Source organism: Macaca fascicularis, chromosome 4, assembly GCF_037993035.2.
Source record: "Macaca fascicularis isolate 582-1 chromosome 4, T2T-MFA8v1.1".
NCBI classification, from domain to species: Eukaryota; Metazoa; Chordata; class Mammalia; order Primates; family Cercopithecidae; genus Macaca; species Macaca fascicularis.
Genome location: NC_088378.1, coordinates 123,961,048 through 123,985,015, shown reverse-complemented (window position 1 = coordinate 123,985,015; position 23,968 = coordinate 123,961,048). Strand labels below are relative to the sequence as shown.

Sequence of the window (23,968 nt, the reverse complement as noted above, 5' to 3'; positions counted from 1 at the left end):
TGGAGGCTTGGTTCATATTTTCTTGTTCTTTTGTCTTTGCATTTGTTGGATTGGGTTAATTCTAAGACCTAGTCTTCAAACTCTGAATTTCTTTCTTCTACTTGTTCAGTTCTATTGCTGAGACTTTCCAGAGCATTTTGCATTTCTAAAAGTGTGTCCAAAGTTGCCTGAATTTTTTATTGTTTTTTTTTTTTCTTTAAGCTATCTATTTCCTTGAATATTTCTCCCTTCACTTCTTGCATCGTTATTTGGATTTCCTTGCACTGGGTTTCGCTTTCTCTGGTGCCTGCCTGATTAGCTTAATGACTAACCTCCTGAATTCTTTTTGAGGTAAGTCAGGGATTTCTTCTTGGTTTGGATCCATTGCTGGTGAACTAGTGTGATCTTTTGAGGGTGTTGAAGAGCCTTGTTTTGTCTTATTACCAGGGTTGGTTTTCTGGTTCCTTCTCATTTGGATAGGCTCTGTCAGAGGGAAGGTCTAGGGCTGAAGACTGTTCTTCAGATTCTTTTGTCCCACTGGGTGTTCCCTTGATATAGTACTCTCCCCCTTTTCCTACAGGTGTGGCTTACTGTGAGCCTAACTGCAGTGATGATTGTCTTTCTTCTGGGTCTAGCCACCCAGTGATTCTACCAGGCTCCAGGCTGGTACTAGGGGTTGTTTGCAGAGACTCTTGTGATGTGAAGTGTCTATGGGGGTCTCAGCCGTGGATACCAGTGCCTGTTCCAGTGGAGGTGGCGGGCAGGGGGGTTCAATGGACTCCGTGAGGGTTTTGGTGGTTTAATGTTCTATTTTTGAGCTGGTTGGCCTCCTGCCGGGAGGTGGCATTTTCCAGCAAGCATCAGCTGTAATAGTAGGGAGAGGGACCAGCAGTGGGCGGGGACGTAGAACTCCCAAGATTATATGCCCTTAGTCTTCCACTACCAGAGTGGGTAGGGAAGGACCATCAGGTGGGAGCAGGGCTAGGCATGTCTGAGCTCATGCTCTTCTTGGGCAGGTCTTGCTGTGGCCTCTGTTGGAGATGAAGGTGAGATTTCCAGGTCATTGGAGTTGTGTACCTGGGAGGATTATGGCTGCCTCTGCTGAATCATGCAGGTTGTCGGGGAAGTAGGGGAAAGCTGGCAGTCAGAGGCCATACCCAGCTCCCACGCAAACTGAAGGGCCAGTCTCAGTCCCACCATGCCTTCCCCAACAGCCCTGTTTCCAGATGGTGGGTGAGATGGGCCTGAAAATTTGCCCCAGGCTACCCGCCTTCTAGCTGCGAAAGAAAAGGGCTTGATTCTTCCCTCCAGAGTTGTGGCCAGGAGGTTTCTTGCCCCATTCAAATTGTTAAGTTTAGCTAGAGATTTCCTTTTCCCTGTGGAGTTTTACCCCCTGCTCCTCTGGCCACCCTCCCTGTATATCCCTGTGGTGCCAGGCAGGAATGGCCTCCTTGGGGCCTCAGCAAGCTCCCAGGGCCTTACAGCGCTTCCTCTACCCACTGTATTTTGCTCAGCTCTCTAAATTGAGTCAGATCCAGGTGAAGTTGGAAACTTCTGCAAACAGACCTTCAGTTTCTCCAGTGGGGGTGTGTGTTCGGGAGAGGAGGGTCTCCCTTTCCCATTTCTGCAGTTGGGGCACTCAAGTATTTGGGGTGTTTCCAGGTCCTGCAAGAGCAGTCCGCTTTCTTCAGAGGGTCTGTGGGTCCTCTCGGGATTGCTGGTTTGTTCTTGCAGTCTATCTGGAGCTAAAATTCACTATGCGAGCCTCTGCATGCTGTTCTGTCTGGAGCTACAATCTAGTCCTGCCTCCTGTCCACCATGATGACCCCTGTCCAGTAATAACTAAATGTATGTCACAAAATAGCAGTTTACAACGAGTATTGCTGATTGTGCATGCAGTAGTGGCCTTCACACTCCCTACTCCCTCTTCTACCAGTTTGTTTTTCTTACCGCTTTCTGTATCTTTGGAATAAAGACTATAATAACAGATCAGGCTGACAATGAAAGGCATCATCTCAATCCATATTGAAGACAGGCTTGTTCTAGTCCAGTGCTGCTAAAACATTGAGCTAATCATCATAATATTAAGAGAATCATATCAGGGAAGGTCCTGAAAGTAATAAACTGTTCTTGAGTAGTTACAATCTTTAAGGAGATTGTGAACATACAAAAATTATACTTTTTGACTATGGCAAAGTCCTAATCATTGAATAATGTACTGTTTGTCAAAGCTAGCCAAAGCATGTATTGTTTATGTGCACTCTTGAGGAAGGTGATGCCATCAGGATAAGGCAAGGCCTATCTATATTTTTCCTCATGCAGTGAAAGGTTAAAGATTATCAAAATGTTAGAGAATTGAGAAGAGAAATCAGTATAAAAACTGTGGGCTTTAAAGTCCTAAATCTTACCATGACAACTCCTTTGTCACTTGTTAGTGTGGAACATTGGCATCCTGTTTAATGTCTTTGAGCCCCAACTTAGCCATTTGAATATGTCAGTATTGAATAACTGTGTAGTTATTGTGCAAACTTAATGAACTGATTTCCTTCTTCATAAATTCCTATAGTTATGAATTTCTGTTAAGTAAAGAATGCCTTCTGCCTAAAGATGGAAGATTCAGCACCTTGACTGAATCTTAGATATATTCCTGGGCTTTAAGATATTTAATGTAGTATATACTGGTTACAGATAAGTAAATTGAAACCAAGTCAAGTGATTTAACCATAATTATAATTAAATATAATTAGTGAAAAACATGGAACTAAACAGGTCTTTTCTTTAGTCTTTTTACCATTGTTTAATGTACCCTTTGTTTAATTACAGATACATGTACATTTCTTTCTTTTTTTTTTTTTTTTTTTTTTTTTTTTTTTTTTTTTTGAGACGGAGTCTCGCTCTGTCGCCCAGGCTGGAGTGCAGTGGCCGGATCTCAGCTCACTGCAAGCTCCGCCTCCCGGGTTCACGCCATTCTCCGGCCTCAGCCTCCCGAGTAGCTGGGACTACAGGCGCCCGCCACCTCGCCCGGCTAGTTTTTTGTATTTCTTAATAGAGACGGGGTTTCACGTGTTAGCCAGGATGGTTTCGATCTCCTGACCTCGTGATCCGCCCGTCTCGGCCTCCCAAAGTGCTGGGATTACAGGCTTGAGCCACTGCGCCCGGCCACATGTACATTTCTTAATTGGGTTTCAAAGATTCTTTTGTTCTTTGTAGGACTGACTGATTTTTTTTTACAGCTTTAATTTTAAATGCTCACATGACTTAACATTTTTCTGGCTGAAAGGGCTATAATTGCTTTTTTCTTATTGTGACTGCCATTTAAGGAACTTGCATTGTACTGTTGAAACTTTATTCAACTATATTATACCATGGGAAATTGGATTTTAGGTCTGGAAAAAAAATCTGAAGGCTTGAAAGTATGATCACGTCTTAATGATATAGAATAAAATAAACTACTAAACTAAGAATATTTTATGTATTGCTCAATTTATGTTTTTTGTTTTAGATGGAAATAGAGAAGCTGAAGAAAGCTATCCTGTCTTCCTGAGGTAGTGTGGACCTGGTGTTCATAATGTTCCCGGGATTCAGAAGCAACACTATGAACTTCAGCTGGCTTGTTACTTACAAATTGTGAATGCTGGTGTTATGATAAATATGAGTAAATGAAGTATAATATCTATAGAAACGTAGAGTGAGGGTGAATTTTTATATATATATATTTTGTTTTGCCAATATGAAGAAAAAGAGGCCTTATTTCTTAACTGTGCTGGGATTGCAAACACTTTTTTAAAAATTGTTTGCTTGAAAATACTACTGAATATATATAAATAAGAATGTGCACAGTAGTTTTTTTTATTGAAACTTGTATTATTTTTAAAGAGATCTATACTATAAATATGGTGATATATTTACAAGTTATCTGTAAGATATACACTATTTGAGAGGGACAGATTAGCTTTTCAGTAACTATAGTCACTACTTTTTCCATAATGCATAAGGGATATAAACTGTATTTGTATGTGTATGTGTATATATATATATTTTTACTTTTATCCTCTTACCCAAGGTTACACTGTTGTGCCTGTTTGTCTGCAATGCTGTTTATATTTTGGGTGATGAAATAGGAGTTTCCTAGCTATATAAACCAGATTACTCACCCATGCATATAGTAAGAACTAATGAATAATCAAAATAATTTCATCAACTTTTAGAATATTTTATGTTGCTTGCACTATAGGAGTCATAAAAGGAACTTAGTTAACATATGTTGAACTGTTAAACATTTGGGGAAATATGAACTGTTTTTTAAATTTGTTAGGTCTGAAGAATCTAAAACTGTTAATTTAACCCTTAACTTGTGCCTAGAAACTACAGCACATATAAAACATGTAAACACCAGCCTATTGCTGTACTTTTCTGCTTATTTTACAGTCTCAAATATTGCTCATTATCTTGTCAATTTCATGCTTCTCCTTCTGACTTTTAATAATGGTAATAGGAAAACAAAACCCAGAACTTTTCAGAACTTCAGTGTGAGGTTTCCTATTTTGACAAGTTATCTTGTAAATACTCAGGTTTTATGATGTATAATTTACCTAATAGACCAAACTAACTCATGGAGATATTTTGAACTATTATTTAGGTACAAACTTTATGATGAATGTTAGTATGTCATAAAATAAAACATTACAGCTTATTTAAAACCAAATATAGTTGAAGATATTTAAAATACATTTTCACAGAACGGATGAATTAGTTGTTTCTTCAGAGTTACTTATGAACAGTTGAATGCTTTAAAATGTTCTATCTGTAGGTACATCTAAAACCACAAGTGGGTTTATTTAAATTTTTAAAATTTGAAATTTTTCATTTGCAAAAAATTAGGTTTTATGCTTTATTATATAGCAAATGAGTGTCAGATTTTTGAGTACCAGTGATTATGTTTCCATTTTTTTTAGTTTTAAACCACCAAACCAATATTTTGCCTTTATATTTTAATCTTATAATACAGAAATCTTATGTAAATGAAGTTTTGTCATGTTTCAAATAAAGAGAACTGAAGTAGAAAATAGAAATGCCAGTAAACAACATAATGTTTAATTTACAACTTACATTAGGGGTTTGGGGGAGTGCTAATTATATATTGAGAATATTTATTAGAACTCTTCAAAATGGGCTCTTCCAATGAGGTCACTACTGAACAAAATTGTTCCCTCCTCTTCTGTTAAATAGAATAGATTTAAATGACTAGTCAAATGAATTTTTTCCTTCTTGTTAAATAAATTAAATCTTATTTTCTTTTAATGACAAACCTTAGGTATAATAAAAACATTGTAATCCTAGAAATTATCCTCCAGCTTTCTCACCTGAAAATCTATTGAAGCGATCCCTGGTCATCCTGATAATGGGACGAGGGAAGTTTCCAGCAGATTTCAGGCTGTTCTTAAAGTTTTTGTTGGCCATTTTCTCACTAGTACATAAAATCAAGATGCTTATGAGCATGAAAATGCATTTAAAGATTTTGCTTGTGTACTCCTCAGTCAGAATAGAAAAATAACTGAAATACTTTTATCTTTCTGTCCTTGATAAAACAGTAAAGAAAACCAAACAAACCCAGGCCTGATGGGAAAAATGATTCCTGTATTCTAGCAATGTTACTCCTTGCTGTTGGTATGGGAAATTTTATTAATTTCTGTTCCTAAAATTCATATCACAAAATGATATGTAATAATCTTTACTTGGGGTAAGTCATGAATTTTTTTTCTACATGTGAGTATAAAAGACGAAAGTGAACAGCATGGAATCTCACTGCCAAATTATTAGTGAATGTATAGTTCATGTATTCTTTGAGACACACAGTATCATTAATTTCCGAATTGTATTTCAGTGTTATTTTTTGTGTGTGACCACTAAGCTTCTCTCTTAATATAAAGCTGTTACCTTCTACAGAATTTAAGTCTGAAGATGTAAAGAGAGATCAGGCCTTGCGTAACAGAAGATACTCTTTTTTCTGCTCTTACTGTGATCACAGAAAAATAAAAAATCCAAATGCTCTCTAGATTTGTTGATAAACATTTTATGCCTGCATTTAAACTTGAAATGTATGAGCAGAATGAGACAATCAGTTAAATCAGAAATGAGAAGTATTATAATGTAATGGCCTTGTTTTGCTGTAGCAATAAAATGACCAAGTGCAATGACTTGATTTAATAAAATCATATTTTAAAAGCTGCTGCTATGAATATTTTTGGCTATAAAATTTTACCCTGACTTGCTTTCAGTAACTCTTATGTAATGCAGTTGATGTTGTAACCTAACATTCCAAAAAAAAATTGAAAGGGGGAATCTCAAAATAGTATATACTTCACTAACTTGTTTACAGGTGCTGTATAAAAAGCATGCTTCTCTCTTGAAAAATTAATAATAAAGGATTTTATTGCCAGTTGTGTCAGTCTTTATTGGTTATGTTTTGTTAACTTTAGCATTTGTGTATTGCAGAGTATGATGAAAATTATATTACTTCAATTTCCAAATACAAGAATAAATAGTAAACTGAAAACATTAAAAATTCTAGACCTGTATGACTTTTACTGAACTTTTCTGTGTCTGGTTTTTAATCTGAAACTGAGATAATAATTTCTACTTTACAAGATTATGGGGAGAATTTGAAATAGTTTATCTAAAGGGCTTTATACTATGCTTGGCATAGAGTAGTTTAAAAAAAAATGGAGGTTGCTGTTTTACCCTTTTAGAAAGCATTTTACAGTGATGGTTGTGATATAAATTAGATGGATAAGGTTAAGAAAAAGGAGGCATCATACATCCTTTCCTCCTGAGTACAGTATAGTATCCCTTTCTTTGGGGAGATGCTCCTTTCATTTGTATTACATTGTTCAAAGGGGGAGCTGCTATCATCTTGATTCTACCTCCTTGACCACCCAGGAATTATCCCTTGAGAGAGTACTTGGCTCAAACTGAGTGACTGAGTTAATCAGAGAATGAAATTTTTAAAATTGGAAACAAAAAGAGCTAATCTCAGCATGGGAGCTCTCCACAGTTCTGTTTTTCCTGTCATCTGGAAAAAGCTGATCTGAAAAACAAAATTTAGTAGAGCATTGATAGATGGAAGCAATCTGGAAGGACTTTGAAACTGATTGTAGCTGTTGCTGAGTCTCGGCTATCTATTTCTTGGTTCTTTAAATAAGCACAAACTTGCTCATAAAAGCTTGTTGGGTTTCTGAACTCATAACCGAAAAAGTCCTGATAAATACAGAAAACAAGATGAAACCAGGGGAACATGAAGGTCCACATACTTTTGCTGAACATAGATCACATACAGCTTTAGAGATTTTAGAAGTGTGCTGGGGAATAGGACACTCTAAAGCAATGTGGAAAATTGGTGTGGCAGGTAAGATTTTAAAAATCTTATTTAAAACATTTCTAGTTCTTACTGGCTTTTATAAGCGCTAGACAAAAAACTTTGGAGGCATAGAATGGTAAAGTTTTGGAATATAGAATTTGTGTTTGAAGAGTGCAGATGGTTTTGTCTGAAAATACAATTTGCAAATTTAGCTCAGTTCTAGGAAATAAAAGCAGGTAGCAGTTTAACTCACTTGGATTTATTAGGCTCTATTCTCAAGATGCAAGAGAGACTGGGTCTGGGTGATGAAAATTTTTTTCTGAATCCTGTTATTGCATTTATTTTACCGCTAACACCATTTTTGTGAATCTGCTGTTCTATGTAAGGAAAATAAATTCACAAATAGATACCAGTATTTTTTGCATAGAGCCAATAATTTTTTTCTGTCATCCTCAGGTGTGGCTATTTTGCAACTATTGGATGGTATTTTTCCTATCAGGTTCCAAGTGTTTTTTACTGCCATTTCAGTTCCCTTTAAAAGTATGTGAATAAAGTTATTGAAAGTAAAACTACATTTTAAGTGCGTTGACAAACTTTTTTTTTTTTTTTTTTTTTTTTGAGTCAGGGTCTCGCTCTGTTACCCTGGCTAGAGTGCAGTGTTGCAGTCTCGGCTCACTACAACCTCTGCCTCCTGGGCTCAAGCAATCCTCCTGCATCAGCCTTTTGAGTAGCTGGGACTACAGGTGCATGCCACCATGCCCACCTAATTTTTTTTTTTCTTGAGACTGGGTTTCACCATGTTGCCCAGGCTGGTCTTGAACTCCTGAGTTCAGGCAATCTGCGCCGCCCCCCTCAGCCTCCCAGAGTGCTTGGATTACAGGCATTAGCTACCATGCCCAGCGAGTAACAATTCTTTAATAAAATCACATGTTAAACATTTCATGGTAGAGTGGATTTTTAGAGATATTCCTGAACATTAACTGAACAGAATGCAAATGAAGTGACAGAGTGGTGACATTTTTCACTGTCTTTTCCTCCCTTGAAACTCACTAAAAACAGTAAATACAATGAAAAAGATTTGACGTTAATAGATTAAAAAGCAGATTTAAGATAAAAACATTGTTTTTCAGATGAAATAAGGAAGCCACAATTTTTAATAGTAAAAATACCTTCCAAATGCTTTGGAGGGAGCAACCTGAAATCTGATACAAACTTTCCCAGTCTTTGTGCCAGATGCAGATTTCTTTAAAAGGCCCATCTGATCATTGTAGGCTCAAATCCTCTGCAGAAGAATAGCTGGAAAATGTGAAACTGAAAGAGAAGCCCCACTAACTGTAAGCACTAATAATTTGAAGGCTGAAAACCAAGGGCAGGGAGACATGCTCTTAGGGAAGACAGATGTAATGAGAGAATATTTTGGATAACATAATTTATAGCTCTTCCTCCTTCCTGTGCTATTCAGCAAATAACTGACACCATGGAAAGGTGAGTAATCAGACACAAGTATCTTTATGGATACCTGTGTTTTATGTAACAGAAAAAAAAGGTCCAGAAGAAAAGCTTGATTAAAATCCTTTATGTCCCAGGAGGAACAAAATGACACAATATGTAACACCAAGACATGTAACACCAAGACATCTGTTAAGTTATGGAACTTTAAAGAAGAATATTGACTCAAAAAGAAGTTGAAATTTTTAATTGACTAAACACACCATAAGTAAATTTGAAACGTATTTAAGGCTGTACCACTGAGAAAAGCAGCAAGGCCAGATGATGGCTGTGTTTTATTTGGTCTTTAAGATACTCAAACTGTAGAAAATTTTATGAATTTTCTACACCCAATTTATTTTATGAATTCACCCAATTTATTTTATGAATCCAGTATAGCTTTAAACCTGATCATCATAAACCAATCTCAGGGAAAGATTTCATATCAGGAAGTTTATCAATCTTAATGCATTATATGAAATTACAAGAAAATGTTCACTTTGATAAAAGGAAGGGGTTTCCCGTACTGGGTATGGTGGTGAAGAACACAGTAACAAAATGGTACCACTGTCTTGTGTGTCTAGCAGTTCTAGTCCACTGCGTTTACACTAGTGCAAATCTCAACACAATGAGAAAAGCAGCTAGCATCTTCGTATTATCATGAAAGTAGTTTTGACCTTGTGGACCACACTTTGAGAACCACTGACGTAAAATGACCTAGTATGGTCTTTAGCATGTAGTAGACAATCAGTAAATGTTTAGTAGGTGAATAAGTGACAAAAGGGAGGTATTCTCTCTACCCCTTGTCTTTACCGTCTCCTACCTTTTCTTCCTTCCTCAAGTATTCAAGTATAATATCTCCTCAAAACTAAGCACTATCATGCCGATTGCTATAAAATAGACATTCTTCCAGGGACTGCATTAGGCTCTTAAAATGTATTTAACAAATTTTATATACTAGACTTTAGATGGTCAGTTTACTCTACATTTTATAGTAAACTTACCTTTAAAAGTAGGCATCGCATCAAACACTCATAGCTAATATTTATATTGTGTTTGCCATGTACCAAGTGCTATTTCAAGGAATCACTAATTTACCTGTATATCCTATCTAATCATCTCAACAATCCTATGTGCTAGGAGGTATTATACTCTATAGATGAGGAAAGAGGCTAAGGAAGGTTAAGCAACTTGGCCAAGGCCACTGAGCATTTAATAAGGGCTGAAGTTGAACTCAGCCCGAGAAACTGAGTTTTGAAGCCTGTGCTTTTGCTCATAAGCTTTATTGCCTCTCTACATAGATAATACATAGGAAAGAGGGAGCCTGCATGGGGACTCTGAATTTCTTCTAGTCTAGTCTTACTTCTTTCACTCTTTGTAATCCTTTATATTAAGTCTATCAAAGTTTTCCATCAATAAGAGACTAAATGTAAAGTCTATTTTCAGTGATCTCATAGTTTTTAGATTTGCCTGTGATATGGTCACACAAGTTTTGGGAAACATTCCTCATTTCTTAGTGTACATCTTTGCAAACTTAAATGGTTTTCATGGGCTTTCAACAAAAACACAGGAAACAACCTACTTAGCTTCCATAAAGAAATTAAATGGGTTGGGCACGGTGGCTCATACCTGAAATCTCAGTACTTTGGGAGGCTGAGCTGGGAGGATTGCTTGAGCTTAGAGACCAGTCTGGGCAACATAGGGAGACCTCGTTTCCACTAAAAACAAAACAAAAACAAAAACTAACTGGGTGTGTTGGCATGCATCTGTAGTCTCAGCTACTCGGGAAGCTGAGGAGGGAGGATCACTTGAGCCCAGGAGGTTAAGGCTGCAGATTGCGCCACAGCACTCCAGCCTGGGCAACAAAAAGAGGCCCTGTCTTTCAAAAAAAAAGAAAAAAGGAAAAGAAAATTAAATGACCACTAGATGGCAGTCAAATAAAGCTCAGCTTATACGTGTCTTGAGGAAACATAAACAGGTAGCAGCTGCAAACAAAAGAGAGGGCTCCAGCCTTCACCTAGAACTGGGACAAAACCACCCTACTTCCCTAGCCTGATTACTTCCCCAAGTTAAGTGCCGCATGATAGGGTAAAAAGAGTTGGGGCCTTGGAATTGAACTGATCTGGCTTTGAAAACTGGCTCTAAAAATGAGTAGCTGTGTGAACTTGGCAAATCACTCAAGTCTTACCACTTCCCTTATCTAAAGAGATCTAAAAATTTTGTTTTACCCCAAATTAAACCCTTCCCTTCTTGCCATTTACTCAGGGAAGAGGGAGAAAGGAGGCCCTGAGCTCTGGGAGAACAAGTCGGACAGCAGCAACAAAAGTATCTTGCTCTTGTTTGTCATTTCTGTTGGATGTTGATGCCTTGAAGGCTCCTCTGACCCCAGGTCACTGCAGTGAGTCCTGAACCCTTTTTCACATGTGTTATTTGCCACTTCCTGTCCTTGATTCTCTGGTGGCACCTCCTGTTCCTCCCTTTTGTCCTACATTGTGCTCCTACCTCAACCAGGCCAAAGACAAAGCAAATTCCATTTATGGTTGCTTATGTAACAAGCTCATATAATAGTTTTGTAGTGAGCTTTGTGCTCCAGGCTTCTTAAAGAGTTTCTGGTAGGGCATCTCTTGTTTTGCCACTTCTGTCTTTTCCCTATGTGAAGTCTAGTAAAATTCGTATAGAATTGGAGTCTGCCAGTACAGTCCAGAACAGGTGGTCAGTGGAAAGTCCATGGTGCCATGACCGTGCCTACAAAAGCAAATCCGTTTTCTGCCCAAATTCTAAGCAGGAAATGACTTTTGTCTCCAAAATGGGGTTAAAATGTCCATGTTGTGGTGATGATGTTACTGTAGGGCCACAGAAGCAAAGAATAGTCCTACCCCAGAAGGAACGTGGTCACCTGAAAGACTTTCGAAGTGAAACATGCTATACAGGAGGACAGAGCAAGACAACATCACACAGATCTTTCCACTGACCAAATAGCCAGCCATCTACAGTATGCTTTAGGGACAAGCAAGACCTTTCATGGATATCAGTAAGTCTTGACCCAGGGCTTAGACAGTATTTTGAACAAGTGACAAAACTAGTGATTATGATTCTTAATAGTGATAAAAATCCTGGAGCATGAGGAAAACAACACAGTACACATAAAAGTATTCAGGGGCCGTTTCCTTAGTCTCACCAAGATTATCACCAGTTCCATGGAGGGAGAGGGAGAAGTAGAGAATGAAATAAAATAATGTGTATTCTTTTTAGTCTATTGAATTTGCGAATGTATGTGTAATGCAAAAATGCCTTTATGTTCGTTTATTTTATCTTGATCTGAGCCTTTGTTCTTACTGAGGCAAGAAAAAAATCGCCATTCAAAGGCAACATTCTTCACGCCTGTAATCCCTGCACTTTGGGAGGCCGAGGCGGGTGGATCACAAGGTCAGGAGATCGAGACCATCCTGGCTAACACTGTGAAACACCGTCTCTACTAAAAATACAAAAATTAGCCCGGCGCGGTGGCGGGCGCCTGTAGTCCGGCTGAGGCAGGAGAATGGCGGGAACCCGGGAGGCCGAGCTTGCAGTGAGCCGAGATTGTGCTGCTGCACTCCAGCCTGGGCGCAGAGTGAGACTCTGTCTCAAAAAAAAAAAAAAAAAAAAAAAAAAAAAAAAAAAAAGGCAACATTCTCATCTGGTTTATTAATTAATTGATTATTATTATTATTTTTGTGAGATGCAGTCTTGCTCTGTCGCCCAGGCTGGAGTGCAGTGGCATGATCTCAGCTCACTGCAACCTCTGCCTGGCTCAAGCGATTCTCGTGCCTCAGCTTCCCAAATAGCCGGGATTATAGGAATGTGCCACCATGCCTAGCTAATTTCTGTGTTTTTAGTAGAGACATGGTTTCGCAATGTTGGCCAGACTGGTCTCAAAAACTCCTGACCTCAAGTGGTCTGCCCGCGTTGGCCTCCCAAAGTGCTGGGATTACAGGCATGAGCCACCGTGCCGAGCTGTCATCTGGTTTAAATTATAAATCACTGCATATATAAAATAAGTAGCAATCAACATAAAGTTCTCTTGGGCTGTTTCTCCTCACGGTTCTTGGTGTGGTGTCTGTGTGTGCAGAAAGTGGGTACATCCTCTAGGGAGCACGAGGAGACAAGACTCCGTGTTTCTGAGCCTCTTGCTCTCCTCCGCCCCTTTAGTTGAGTATTGACTTGAGAAGACATCTCACCTCTTGCCTGCCCCTTGCTCTTGCTGTCTGTGTCAGAGCTTCTCCTGTTCAGAACCAGAAGGGCTCTGGATTAGCTTTCTATTACCACTGTAATTACCACAAATTTAGTGGTGCAAAAACAATAGACATGTATTATTTTATATGCTGGAGGTCAGAAGTCTGACACGAATCTCAGTGGGCTAAAATTAAGGCTTCTAAAGGAAGCTCTAGGGGAAAAATTCCTTTCCTTGCCTTTTCCAGCTTCTTTAGGCTGCTGGTATTTCTTAGTTCATGGCCCCCTTTCTCCATTTTCAAAGCTACCTGCAGAGGGTTGAGCCCTTCTTAAACTGCAGTCCTCCATCCTTCATGAGTAATCACCTCTCCCTGATTCTGTTTCCCTCTCCACTCTTAAAAACCCTTGTGATTTCATTTGGCCCACCTGTCTGAAGGTTCTTAATCACATTAGCAAAATCCTTTCTGCTGTGTAAGGTAACGTATTCACAAATTCCTGGCACTAGAATGTGTATATATCTAGGCAGGAGTGGTGGGGGGGGGGGGGGTGGATTATTCTGCCAGCCACAGGCTCTCTGCTTCCTGTCAGATTGAAATGTTCCTATATCCTAGCCTTCTTTTCCCTATGCTGTGGTATTCACCCTTCCCTTCTTTATGGTAGTAATGGAAGGCTGCAGACAAAGGATTTAGCTTACCAGTGAGAGAAAGTACTTTTTAGGGGGTGTGTTTTAAAAAAACATCCCCAGTATAAATAGTGACTTGCCCAGAGAGTTCTTGGATCAGACTTGGAACTGTGCCATGCTATACAAATTCTTTGTAATATTCATAATCCTTGGAGGTAAAAACAAAATAGAACCAAACAATACAAAGAATGCTTTAAATATCATTTTATAATGGATAGTTGGACTGGCTGGATGATACCTTTCTATTAACCAAGACTCTGGTGCCCCAAATGAGAAATTCTAGGTAAGTAGAAACCTCATAGTATTTTCACCTTTAAAGTTGTTCGGCTGTTGTTTTGTTTCATAGTTTTTTGTTTGTTTGTTTTGTTTTTGTTTGTTTGATTTTTGGCATTGTCTGTTGTCTATATGGCATTACTGCCACATGATCTTCACCACATCGCAGATGAGAAGCCAGGAAGTACGTGTCCTACAATCCCCTTCTCTTAAGGGTTGAAAGGCAAACGAGAAGACACTGTTCTCCAGGTGCAACTGTGGGTACATGCAGGCAGACTGCAGGCCAAGAAATGGCAGAACTAGCAGGGCTGCTCTTCGGAACCAACCACACCGGAGCTGGGGCAGCTTCTTGAGAATCACTTACTTCGAAGTTCTTCTTGGATCCCCTCCAGCGTAGCTATGTCTTTCCAAGCCCTTTGTTTCTTTCCTACTCCCTTTCCTCCCTGTGGAGCAGTAGGTGTTTCTTGAAGGCTCTGTGATTTGTAGTGAGCTCTTGGAAAGCACTGGGCTTTGGAGCTGCAGGCTGAGATTTTTGGGATAGCTCCTATTGTTGTTCCCCCAGCCCTTCCAACAGATGTGCAAGGCCCATTCGCTAGATTATAACCCTTCATATTTGGAATGTAGAATTGAATCAGTTTTCTGAACTGAATTTTGACTGATGAATTTTGTTTTGCATTTTTTGCTAATTTAAATTACATTTTTGTTGTGAAAACTTGGAAAATATCAAGAGTATAAAGTTTCTACAAGGCACTAGCCAAAGAAGAGATAACAATTATAAACATTTTTGTTTCTTTACATATTTTTTTATATTGTATGTATAGATACATAAAAATTGCTTCATTTAAAAACTTTAAATTTTTATTTTTATAGATTGAGGGGGTGCAAGTGCAATTTTGTTATATGGATATATTGCATAGTGGTGAAGTCTTGATTTTTAGGGTACTCATCACTTGAATAGTGGATCTTGTACCCATTAGGTAATTCGTCCCTCACCCAGCTTTCCGCATCTCCAGTGTCTGTTCCACTCTCTGTGTCTATGTGTACACATTAGTAGCTCCCAGCCATAAGTGAGGGCACGCAGTCTTTATTTGACTTTCTGTTTCTGAGTCATTTCACTAAGGATAATGGCCTCCAGTTCCATTCATATTGCTGCAAAAGACATGATTTCATTATTTTTTATGGCTGAATAATATTTTGTAAGAATATTATTATATATTATATGTATATATAATTATATATACATGCATGAGACCATACAATTTTCCCAGCACCATATATATGTATATATAATATATAATATATGTATATTATATACATATACATTATATATAATATATACACATTATATATATAATGTGTATATATTTTAAAGGTGAAAATACATTATATATGTGTATATATTATATATATACATCTTCATTTTCTTTATTCAATATCTGATGGTGGACACTAAGATTGATTCCATATCTTTGCTATTGTGAATAGTGCTGTGATAAATATATGAATGCAGATATCTTTTTAAAATATAATAGTTTCTTTTCTTTGAGGTAGATACCTAGTGTGATTGCTGGGTAGAATGGCACTTCTATTTTTAGTTCTTTGAGAAATCTGTACACTGTTTTTCCATAGGGGTTGTACTAATTTATGCTCTCACCAACAGTGTATAAGCATTCCCTTTTCCCCACATCCTTGTCAACATCTTATTGTTTTGACTGTGTAGTAATAGCCATTCTGACTGGTGGTATCTCATTGTGATTTTAATTTGCATTTACTTAATGATTAGTGATGTTGAACATTTTTTTCATATACATCTGGGCCATTTTTATGTCTTCTTTTGAAAAATATTTGTTCATGACTTTGCCTTCTTTTTAATGGGGTTGGTTTCTTCTTCTTGTGTTTTTTGAGTTTCTTGTGGAATCTGGACATTAGTCCTTTGTCAGATGCATAGTTTACAATTATTTTCTCCCATTCTGTAAATTGTCTGTTCACTCTGTTGATTATATATCTTTTGTTGTACAGAAGGTTTCTAGTTTAATTAAGTCACATTTATTTATTTTTGTTTTCATTGAATTTGTTTTTGGGGTCTTAGTCATGAATTCCTTGCTGAGGCCAAGGTCTAGAAGAATTTTTCCTATGTTTTCTTCTAGAATTTTTACAGTTTCAGGTCGTACATTTAAGTCTTTAATCCATCTTGAGTTAATTTTTTGTATATGGTGAGAGATATAGGTCCAGTTTCATTCTTCTGCATGAGATCATACAATTTTCCCAGCACCATTTATTAAATGGGGTGTCCTTTCCCCAGTGTATGTTTTTGTTGACTTTGTTGGAGATTAGTTAGCCGTAGGTATATGGCTTTATTTCTGAGTTCTCTATTCAGTTTCATTGGTCTGTTTGTGTGTTTATGTACCAGTTCCATGCTGTTTTGGTTATTAAGGCTTGTATAATTTGAAGTCAGATAATGTGATGCCTCTAGCTTTGTTCTTTTTCTTAAAATAGCTTTGTTATTTGAGTTCACTTTTGGTTCCATATAAGTTTTAGGCTTGTTTTTTCTAACTCTGTGAAAAATGATATTGGCATTTTAATAGGAATTGCATTGAATCTGTGATTACTTTGGGCAGTATGATCATTTTAACAATATTTATTCTTCTGATTCATGAGCATGGGATGTTTTTACCATTTATTTGTGTTTTCTACAATTTCTTTCATCAGTGTTTCGTAGTTTTTTGTTTTGTTTTTGTTTTTGTTTTTGTTTTGAGACAGCCTCTCACTCTGTCGCCTAGGCTAGAGTGCAGTGGCACAATCTTGGCCCAATGCCACCTCGAACTTCCAGGCTCAAATGATCCTCCCACTTCAGCCTCCTGAGTACCTGGAATTACAGGCGAGTGCCACCATGTGTAGCTAATTTTTGTATTTTTTTTAGAGACAGGGTTTCACCTGTTGCCTAGGGTGGGTTCTGAACTCCTGAGCTCAAGTGATCCACCTGCCTTGGCCTCCCAAAGTGCTGGGATTGCACTCATGAGCCACTGCACCTGGCCATAGTTTTGCTTATACAGATCTTTCACCTACTTGGTTAAATGTATTCCTAGATATTTTATTTCATTTTATTTTTAGCTACTGTAAAAGGAGTTGAGTTTTTGATTTGTTTCTCAGCTTGATCGTTATTAGCTTATAGAAAAGCTACTGATTTTTGTACGTTGATTTTGGATCTCGAAACTTTACTGAATTCATTTATCAAATCTGGGAGTCTTTCGGAAGAGTCTTTAGGGCTTTTTAAGATACAAGATCATATTGTCAGCAAATAGAAATAATTTGACTTCCTCTTTTCCAGTTTGGATGCCTTTTATTTCTTTCTCTTGTGTGATTGTTCTGGCTAGGATTTCCAGTACTATGTTGAGCAGGACTAGTGAAAATGGGCATCTTTGTCTTGTTCCAGTTCTTAGGCTGATTGCTTTCAACTTTTCACTCCTCAGTGTGATGTTGGCCATGCATGTATCACATACAATTTTCTTCTTCCTTTTTTTAGTTTTTTTTTTTTAAGTTCTGGGGTACATGTGCAGGATGTGCAGGTTTGTTACATAGGTGAATGTGTGCCATGGTGGTTTGTGGCACCTATCAACCCATCACTCAGGTATCAAGCCCAGCGTGCATTAGCTCTTTTCCCTAATGCTCTCCTCATCCCCGCTGACAGGCCCCAGTAAGTGTTGTTCCCCTCTCTGTGTCCATGTGTTCTCACTGTGCAGCTCCCACTTGTAAGTGAGAACATGTGGTATTTGATTTTCTGTCCCTGCATTAGTTTGCTGAGAATAATGGCTTCCGGCTTCATCCATGTCCCTACAAAGCACATGGTCTCATCCCTTTTTTATGGGTGCATAGTATTCCATGGTGTGTAATGTAGTACATTTTCTTTATCCAGTCTATCATTAATGGGCATTTGAGTTGATTCCATGTCTTTGTTATTGTGAATAGTGCTGCAATGAACATATGCATGCAGGTTTTTTGTTTCAAAATAACATAATATATACATGTTTGGATATTTTATCACTTTATATTTTATTATTTTTTTCACATCATTAGATAGTCCTCAAAACATGAACTTACATGCTGTATAATATTCTATCATATGCTTTTACTATAATATATTTAACAAATTTACTATTGTTTGACATTTACATGAATTTCAGTTTTTCACTCTTAAAAATAACATTGGGATAAACATTCTTTTACATGAATACCTAGACACATCTCATCTAAGAGAAAGGCCTATAAGTGGCATTACCAGTTGGGTTAATGGTATGAGCATTTTTAATGCTTTTAATACATATGGCCAGGGGTGCCCTGAATAAATTGTACTAATTTATACTCCACACATGTCTCTTAAGAAGGCTTTATGAGTCTGCATGGGCTATGGGTAGGCTGACCATACATCCCAGGTTACCCCAGAGACCCCAGCATACCCTGGTATTAATGATAAATTCTGTGGCAACCCTAGTTACAGATGACATTAATACAAGTCCGTAGTAAGGCAGGAAGAGAAAGTGAGACTAGAAGGCTCTTTAGTAAGCCAATGTCCTTTTGACTACAATGCTTTGTCCCAGATTAAGCTTTTCCATCTCACCTTGACATTTTGTGGCGTTAAGACCATTCTTTACCGTGAAGCATTGTGTTTCTAAAGCTAATGGTCTGCTAGAAATTCTACTTGTTGGTCTTCTAGGCCTCTCTGAAGACAGATCAGATTGACAAGCTGGTACCAGGGACTCAGACTCAATAGTTTCTGACATCTAAAACCCTTCCCAGTATTGATCTACACTAATTTTTCCAGTTTTTTTTTTCCTGTTATACTCATCCTCTAGGCTCATATGCTCCAAGCTACACTATAGTAATAATATTAGTGTTAGAAGGAGTAGTAATAGTCATGGTAATAATCAAAGTAGTAATAGTAGTAGTAATGATAGCTAACCCTTATTAAAGACTTTTTAAAATGTGCCAGACCGAATGTTACTATTTTAAGTGATTTTACATGGATTAAATCAAACAGCCATATAAGGCAGGCAATATTACCAAATCCTGTATTTGGCTACAAGTAATAAAAATCTAGTACAGTGTTCGTTTTTTTTTTTTTTTTTCTCACAATGTCATAAATCAGGAGGCGGGCAGTCTAGGACTTTTGTAATGGCTCAGGGGAGGTATCAAGAACCACATCTTCTCTAACACTGATTCAGTCATTCTTAGCACATGGCTTTCATTCTAATGTTTACAAAATAGCAATTGCATCTGTGTTCCAGCTAGAAAGAGGAAAATGGTGAGTTGGCCAAACACTTATGCCTACTAAATTTGCTCCCCTCACTCTACTTCTATTTAATGAGAAAAATAGTAACTTTTCTAAAAGCCCAACCCAGTGACTTCAACTAACATCTCATTGGCCAGAATTTGGTCATATCCCCAAGCCTAGTTGCAAGGATCTGTAGAAAGGTACATATTGTAACCAAGCACACTGCTACCCAGAAAAAAATAGAGCTCAGTAAAAAGGAAAAAGGGAGCATAAATGTTGAACAGACAAATCACAGTGTCTGCCACATCTGTATTTACAGAGGAGCAAACTCAGAAAAGAGGAGGTTAAGTTAATTTGCTCAGGTTCACATAGCTGGAAAGTGATGAAGTAAGCTTTCACAAAGTGAAGTTCCGGTACAGTGGATCTTTATGCTTTGAGAATTTCCCAATAGTTATGTTCTTTTACACCAGAAAATGCTCTCATACACCTATATACACAATTTTGCCTACGGTTTTAAGAGTTTTATATATCTCTAAAGCTTAATGGAGATCACTAATAGATGCCTTTTTAGGACCCCACTAGGGTCCTTGATGGCACTAAATTGAACCTATAAGAACTAAACCTTCTCTTTCTTGTAAAACAAAGTTTTCTAAGAGAGGGTCCACAGACAATGCAAGGGGGAAAGGTTACATGTCAGTATTTTTGTTTGCTACTGAGTAGTTTTTGCCACTTTTGAACTGAGAGATATGAGTTGAGATCTGGATTCTAACCTGGCCTTGTGTTCACCATCTCAGAGAACTTGAGTAGATTTCATCACATCATTGTTTCAACCGTTTTTCAACTCAAAAATTAGGACCTTGAATTTTAAGAGCAGTTCTAACATTCTATTTTTAAAAGTAGTGTCTTTCGTGTTTACCTCTTCTTTCTCTAGATGTCACCTATATGAAAAATAAATATAGTTGGCTGTTACTCCTCTTTCAGGTGTTACCGTTGTTGAATCTTAGAGGAGACTTTTCATAGTCAACAAGTCAATAGCCTCAACCAATGAGTCCATGGACTCCTGAAAAGATAGGGAAGCAAATGTGCCTAGAAGTTTTCCCCTAGACCAAAATACATAGGGTCCCAAGCAAGAACAGAATCATAAACACAGAATAAAGATACTGGCAGGCAAGTCTGGAAGTGAATAGAATTGGAGCAGCCAATACACATTAAACAGTGCAGGAAATTAGCCAAAGGACCAGTCCTTTAAAAAAAGAAAACAAGGGTGTGTCTTGAGGGGAACTGATGAATACAGTGAAAAGGAAACACTTTACCCTGGGAATAATTCACCGTCATAGTCCATTCCAACAATTAGACTCTTAAAATTAGCTAGTCAACTAATTTCGTGGTAGATAATGGCACTGGAAAGAGGAAGATAATAAGATCCCCTGCTGATCAAATCTGAACCTGAAGCCTATTTAGTGAGTAAGATGGGAAATGAGGTTATCGACTACTTAAACAACAAAGCTGAGGAAAAGTGGGTGGTAGACAAAGAAGAGAAAATATATACTAAAAATTTGAGGGTGAATTTTAGAACTTTAGAAATAAGTCTTCCTGATGGCTGAGAATTCAAACCAACATACTTTCCTGTCCTTGTGATAAACAATACTGGAACTGGACATTCTTTCCTGTCCCAAGTGAAATACCAAAAGCAAGCAAAAATAGATCAGGTACTTGCTCTCCAGGAAATATTTGCTCTTGGAAGATAAAATTCTGAATAAAACAAAATAGCTTATTAAGGGTGGAGACTACCCCTCATATTGTCTTATGCCCAATTTCTGCCTCCAAAGAAAGAAGAAGTAAAAGCTAAAAGGCAGAAATGAAATCCACAGGTAGACAGCCCAGTGCCACACCCTGGGCCTAGTAGTTAAAGATTGACCCCTGACCTAATCAGTTATGTTATCTATAGATTCCAGACACTGTATGGAAAAGCACTGTGGAAATCCCTGTCCTGTTCTGTTCCATTCTGGTTACTGGTGCATGCAGACCCCAGTCACATACCCTGTGCTTGCTCAATAGATCATGACCCTCTCACACGAACCCCCTTAGAGTTGTAAGCCCTTAAAAGGGACAGGAATTGCTCACTCGGGGAGCTCGGTTTTTGGAGACATGAGTCTTGCCGAAGCTGCCGGCCAAATAAAGCCCTTCCTTCTTTAACTTAGTGTCTGAAGGGTTTTGTCCGGGCTTGTCCTACTACATTTCTTGGTTCCCTGACTAGGAAGGGAGGTGATTAACAGACGGTCGAGGCAGCCCCTTAGGCAGCTTAGGCCTGCCCTGTGGAGCATCCCTGTGGGGGACTCCGGCCAGCTTGAGCAACAGGAATCCTGAGAGGACTCCCGGGTATGCAATTGCCCCGGTGGAATGCCTTGCCAGAGCAGTGCCTGGCAGGCCCCGGTGGAGGATCTATGCAGTGGCTGAACACTGGGAAGGAACTGGCACTTGGAGTCTGGACATCTGAAACTTGGTGAGACTGGTCTTTGGAACTTGCCCACTCCATTTCAGTGGAAGTGTGGCCTGATCACTCACGGCGCACCTGTACTGGCACTTTGATTTTTGTTTTTGACTTGACTTTGACTGCTGGATACTTGGGTTTTGGTTTTGACCTGGCTCGGATTTCTTGATATTCTGATTTTGATTTTGATTCTGGTTTGGTGCAAACTGTAAAAGTGTGCGTGTGCCCTTTTTACCCGTTCTTTGTTTTGTAGTGTGCTTGTGGTGTGAGTGTGGTGTTTTGTCTCAAGGAAGCATGGGTCAGGCACAAAGTAAGCCCACCCCACCAGGAACTATGATGAAAAATTTCAAGTAAGGATTTAAGGGAGACTATGGTGTTACTCTGACACCAGGAAAACTTAGAACTTTGTGTGAAATAGACTGGCCAGCATTAGACATGGGTTGGCCATCAGAAAGAAGCCTTGACAGGTCACTTGCTTCAAAGGTATGGCACAAGGTAACTCGTAAGCCAGGGCACCCAGACCAGTTCCCATACATAGACACTTGTTTACAGCTGGTTTTAAATTCCCTGGCCCTGCACAGTGGTTGAGAGAACAGCAGCATAAGCAGCTGGCAGAGGCAAGGAAAGACCAGCAGAGAGAGAGCGAGAAAAGAGACAGAGAAGAAAAGAGGCAAAGAGAGAGAGGAAGAGACAGAGAGACAAAGCAGAGTCAAGGAGGGAGAGAGAGAGAGAGAGAGGCAGAGAGAGAAGAAGAGACAGAGGCAAAAGGAAAGGAGAGAGACAAAGTCAAAGAGAAAGAAAGAGAGAAAAAGAGAAACATACAAGTAGTTAAGAAAACAAAACAAAACAAAAAACAACAGTGTACCTGATTCCTTTAAAAGCCAGGGTAAATTTAAATTTAAAACCTATAATTGGTAATTGACCCTACAACACTCCAATACCACCTTGTTGTAAGTGTAAACAAGGGCATAGCCTGAAAGCACTGAGGCCACTGACAACCTGTAGCCTTCCAATCAAAAGTCCTTAACCCAGTAACCCACAGATGGCCCAAATGCATTCCATCTGTTGTGGCAACTGCTTTGCTAACAGAAGAAAGTAGAAAAATAACTTTTAGAGGAAACTTCGTTGTGAGCACACCCCATCAGTTCAGTAGTATCCTTAGTAAAAAAAAAAAAAAAAAAAAAAAAAAAAAGATGATTTAACATTAACTACTGAAAATTCCCTTAACCCAGCAGGTTTCCTAACAGGGGATCTGAATCTTAATTATCATAGAAAGGTCCAACCGGACCTAGGAGGAACTCCCTTCAGGACAGGACAATAGATGGTTCCTACTGGGTAATTGAAGGGAAAAAAAAAAGCTATCTATACCAATTCTAAGTTAATTTAGACTAAACAAGGTCTTATTAATAGCAAAAGATAATTGAAATCCCAAACTTACAAGTTTTTCAACAAAAATAAAGTTTGCTAAAAGTTAACAGTGTAACATGTATTATAGTAACTTCTAATCTTGTGGCCTTAGACAGTCTAGTCCACAGACATAAAGGAAGTTTGCTTTGGAAAAAAATGGTTATCATCTTCAAAAAAAAAAAAAAAAGAGAAAAAAGGATGGGGGCAGAATTTATGTAAAAAGAATGTTATATGGTAAATTCTTGTCCTGAAATGAATTAACGGGTTGTTTAAAGAAAGAAATGTTTGTAATAAGTCAGAAAATTGAGGCATGTCGAAGAATTGTCTGTGAAAGTCGTGAAAGAGAAAAAAAGTTAAAAAAAAAGGAATTTATGCAAGAAATGTATAATTTAAAAGTAATTAGGCCTCCTGAATGTAAAACTACTGAAGAATCAGTTTATGTGCAAGGTATATAAGGAAAGTAAAATATACCTTTAGTAAAAGGATTATAAGGAGGCATAAGAATGTAAATTTTTACATTAAAAGGTTAAAAAAAATTGTTTTGGCTGGGCACAGTGGCTCACACCTGTAATCCCAGCACTTTGGGAGGCCGAGGTGGGTGGATCATGAGGTCAGGAGATCGAGACCATCCTGGCTAACACGGTGAAACCCTGTCTCTACTAAAAATAGAAAAAATTAGCCGGGCATGGTGGCGGGCGCCTGTAGTCCCAGCTACTCGGGAGGCTGAGGCAGGAGAATGGCGTGAACCCGGGAGGCAGAGCTTGCAGTGAGCCGAGATTGTGCCACTGCACTCCAGCCTGGGTGACAGAGTGA

The 23,968-nt window shown here is 38.4% G+C and overlaps 1 protein-coding gene across 1 annotated transcript in view; it reads left to right on the top strand.

Moving 5' to 3' along the window:
* Positions 1 to 6,418, top strand: part of CD2AP (CD2 associated protein) — a 152,180-nt gene extending 145,762 nt beyond the window's left edge. The window contains exon 18 of the mRNA XM_005552787.4: positions 3,482 to 6,418. Coding sequence (XP_005552844.1) covers positions 3,482 to 3,523 — 42 coding nt within the window. The 3' untranslated portion in view covers positions 3,524 to 6,418. The remainder of the gene's footprint in view (positions 1 to 3,481) is intronic.
* The last annotated feature ends 17,550 nt before the right edge of the window (positions 6,419 to 23,968 follow it).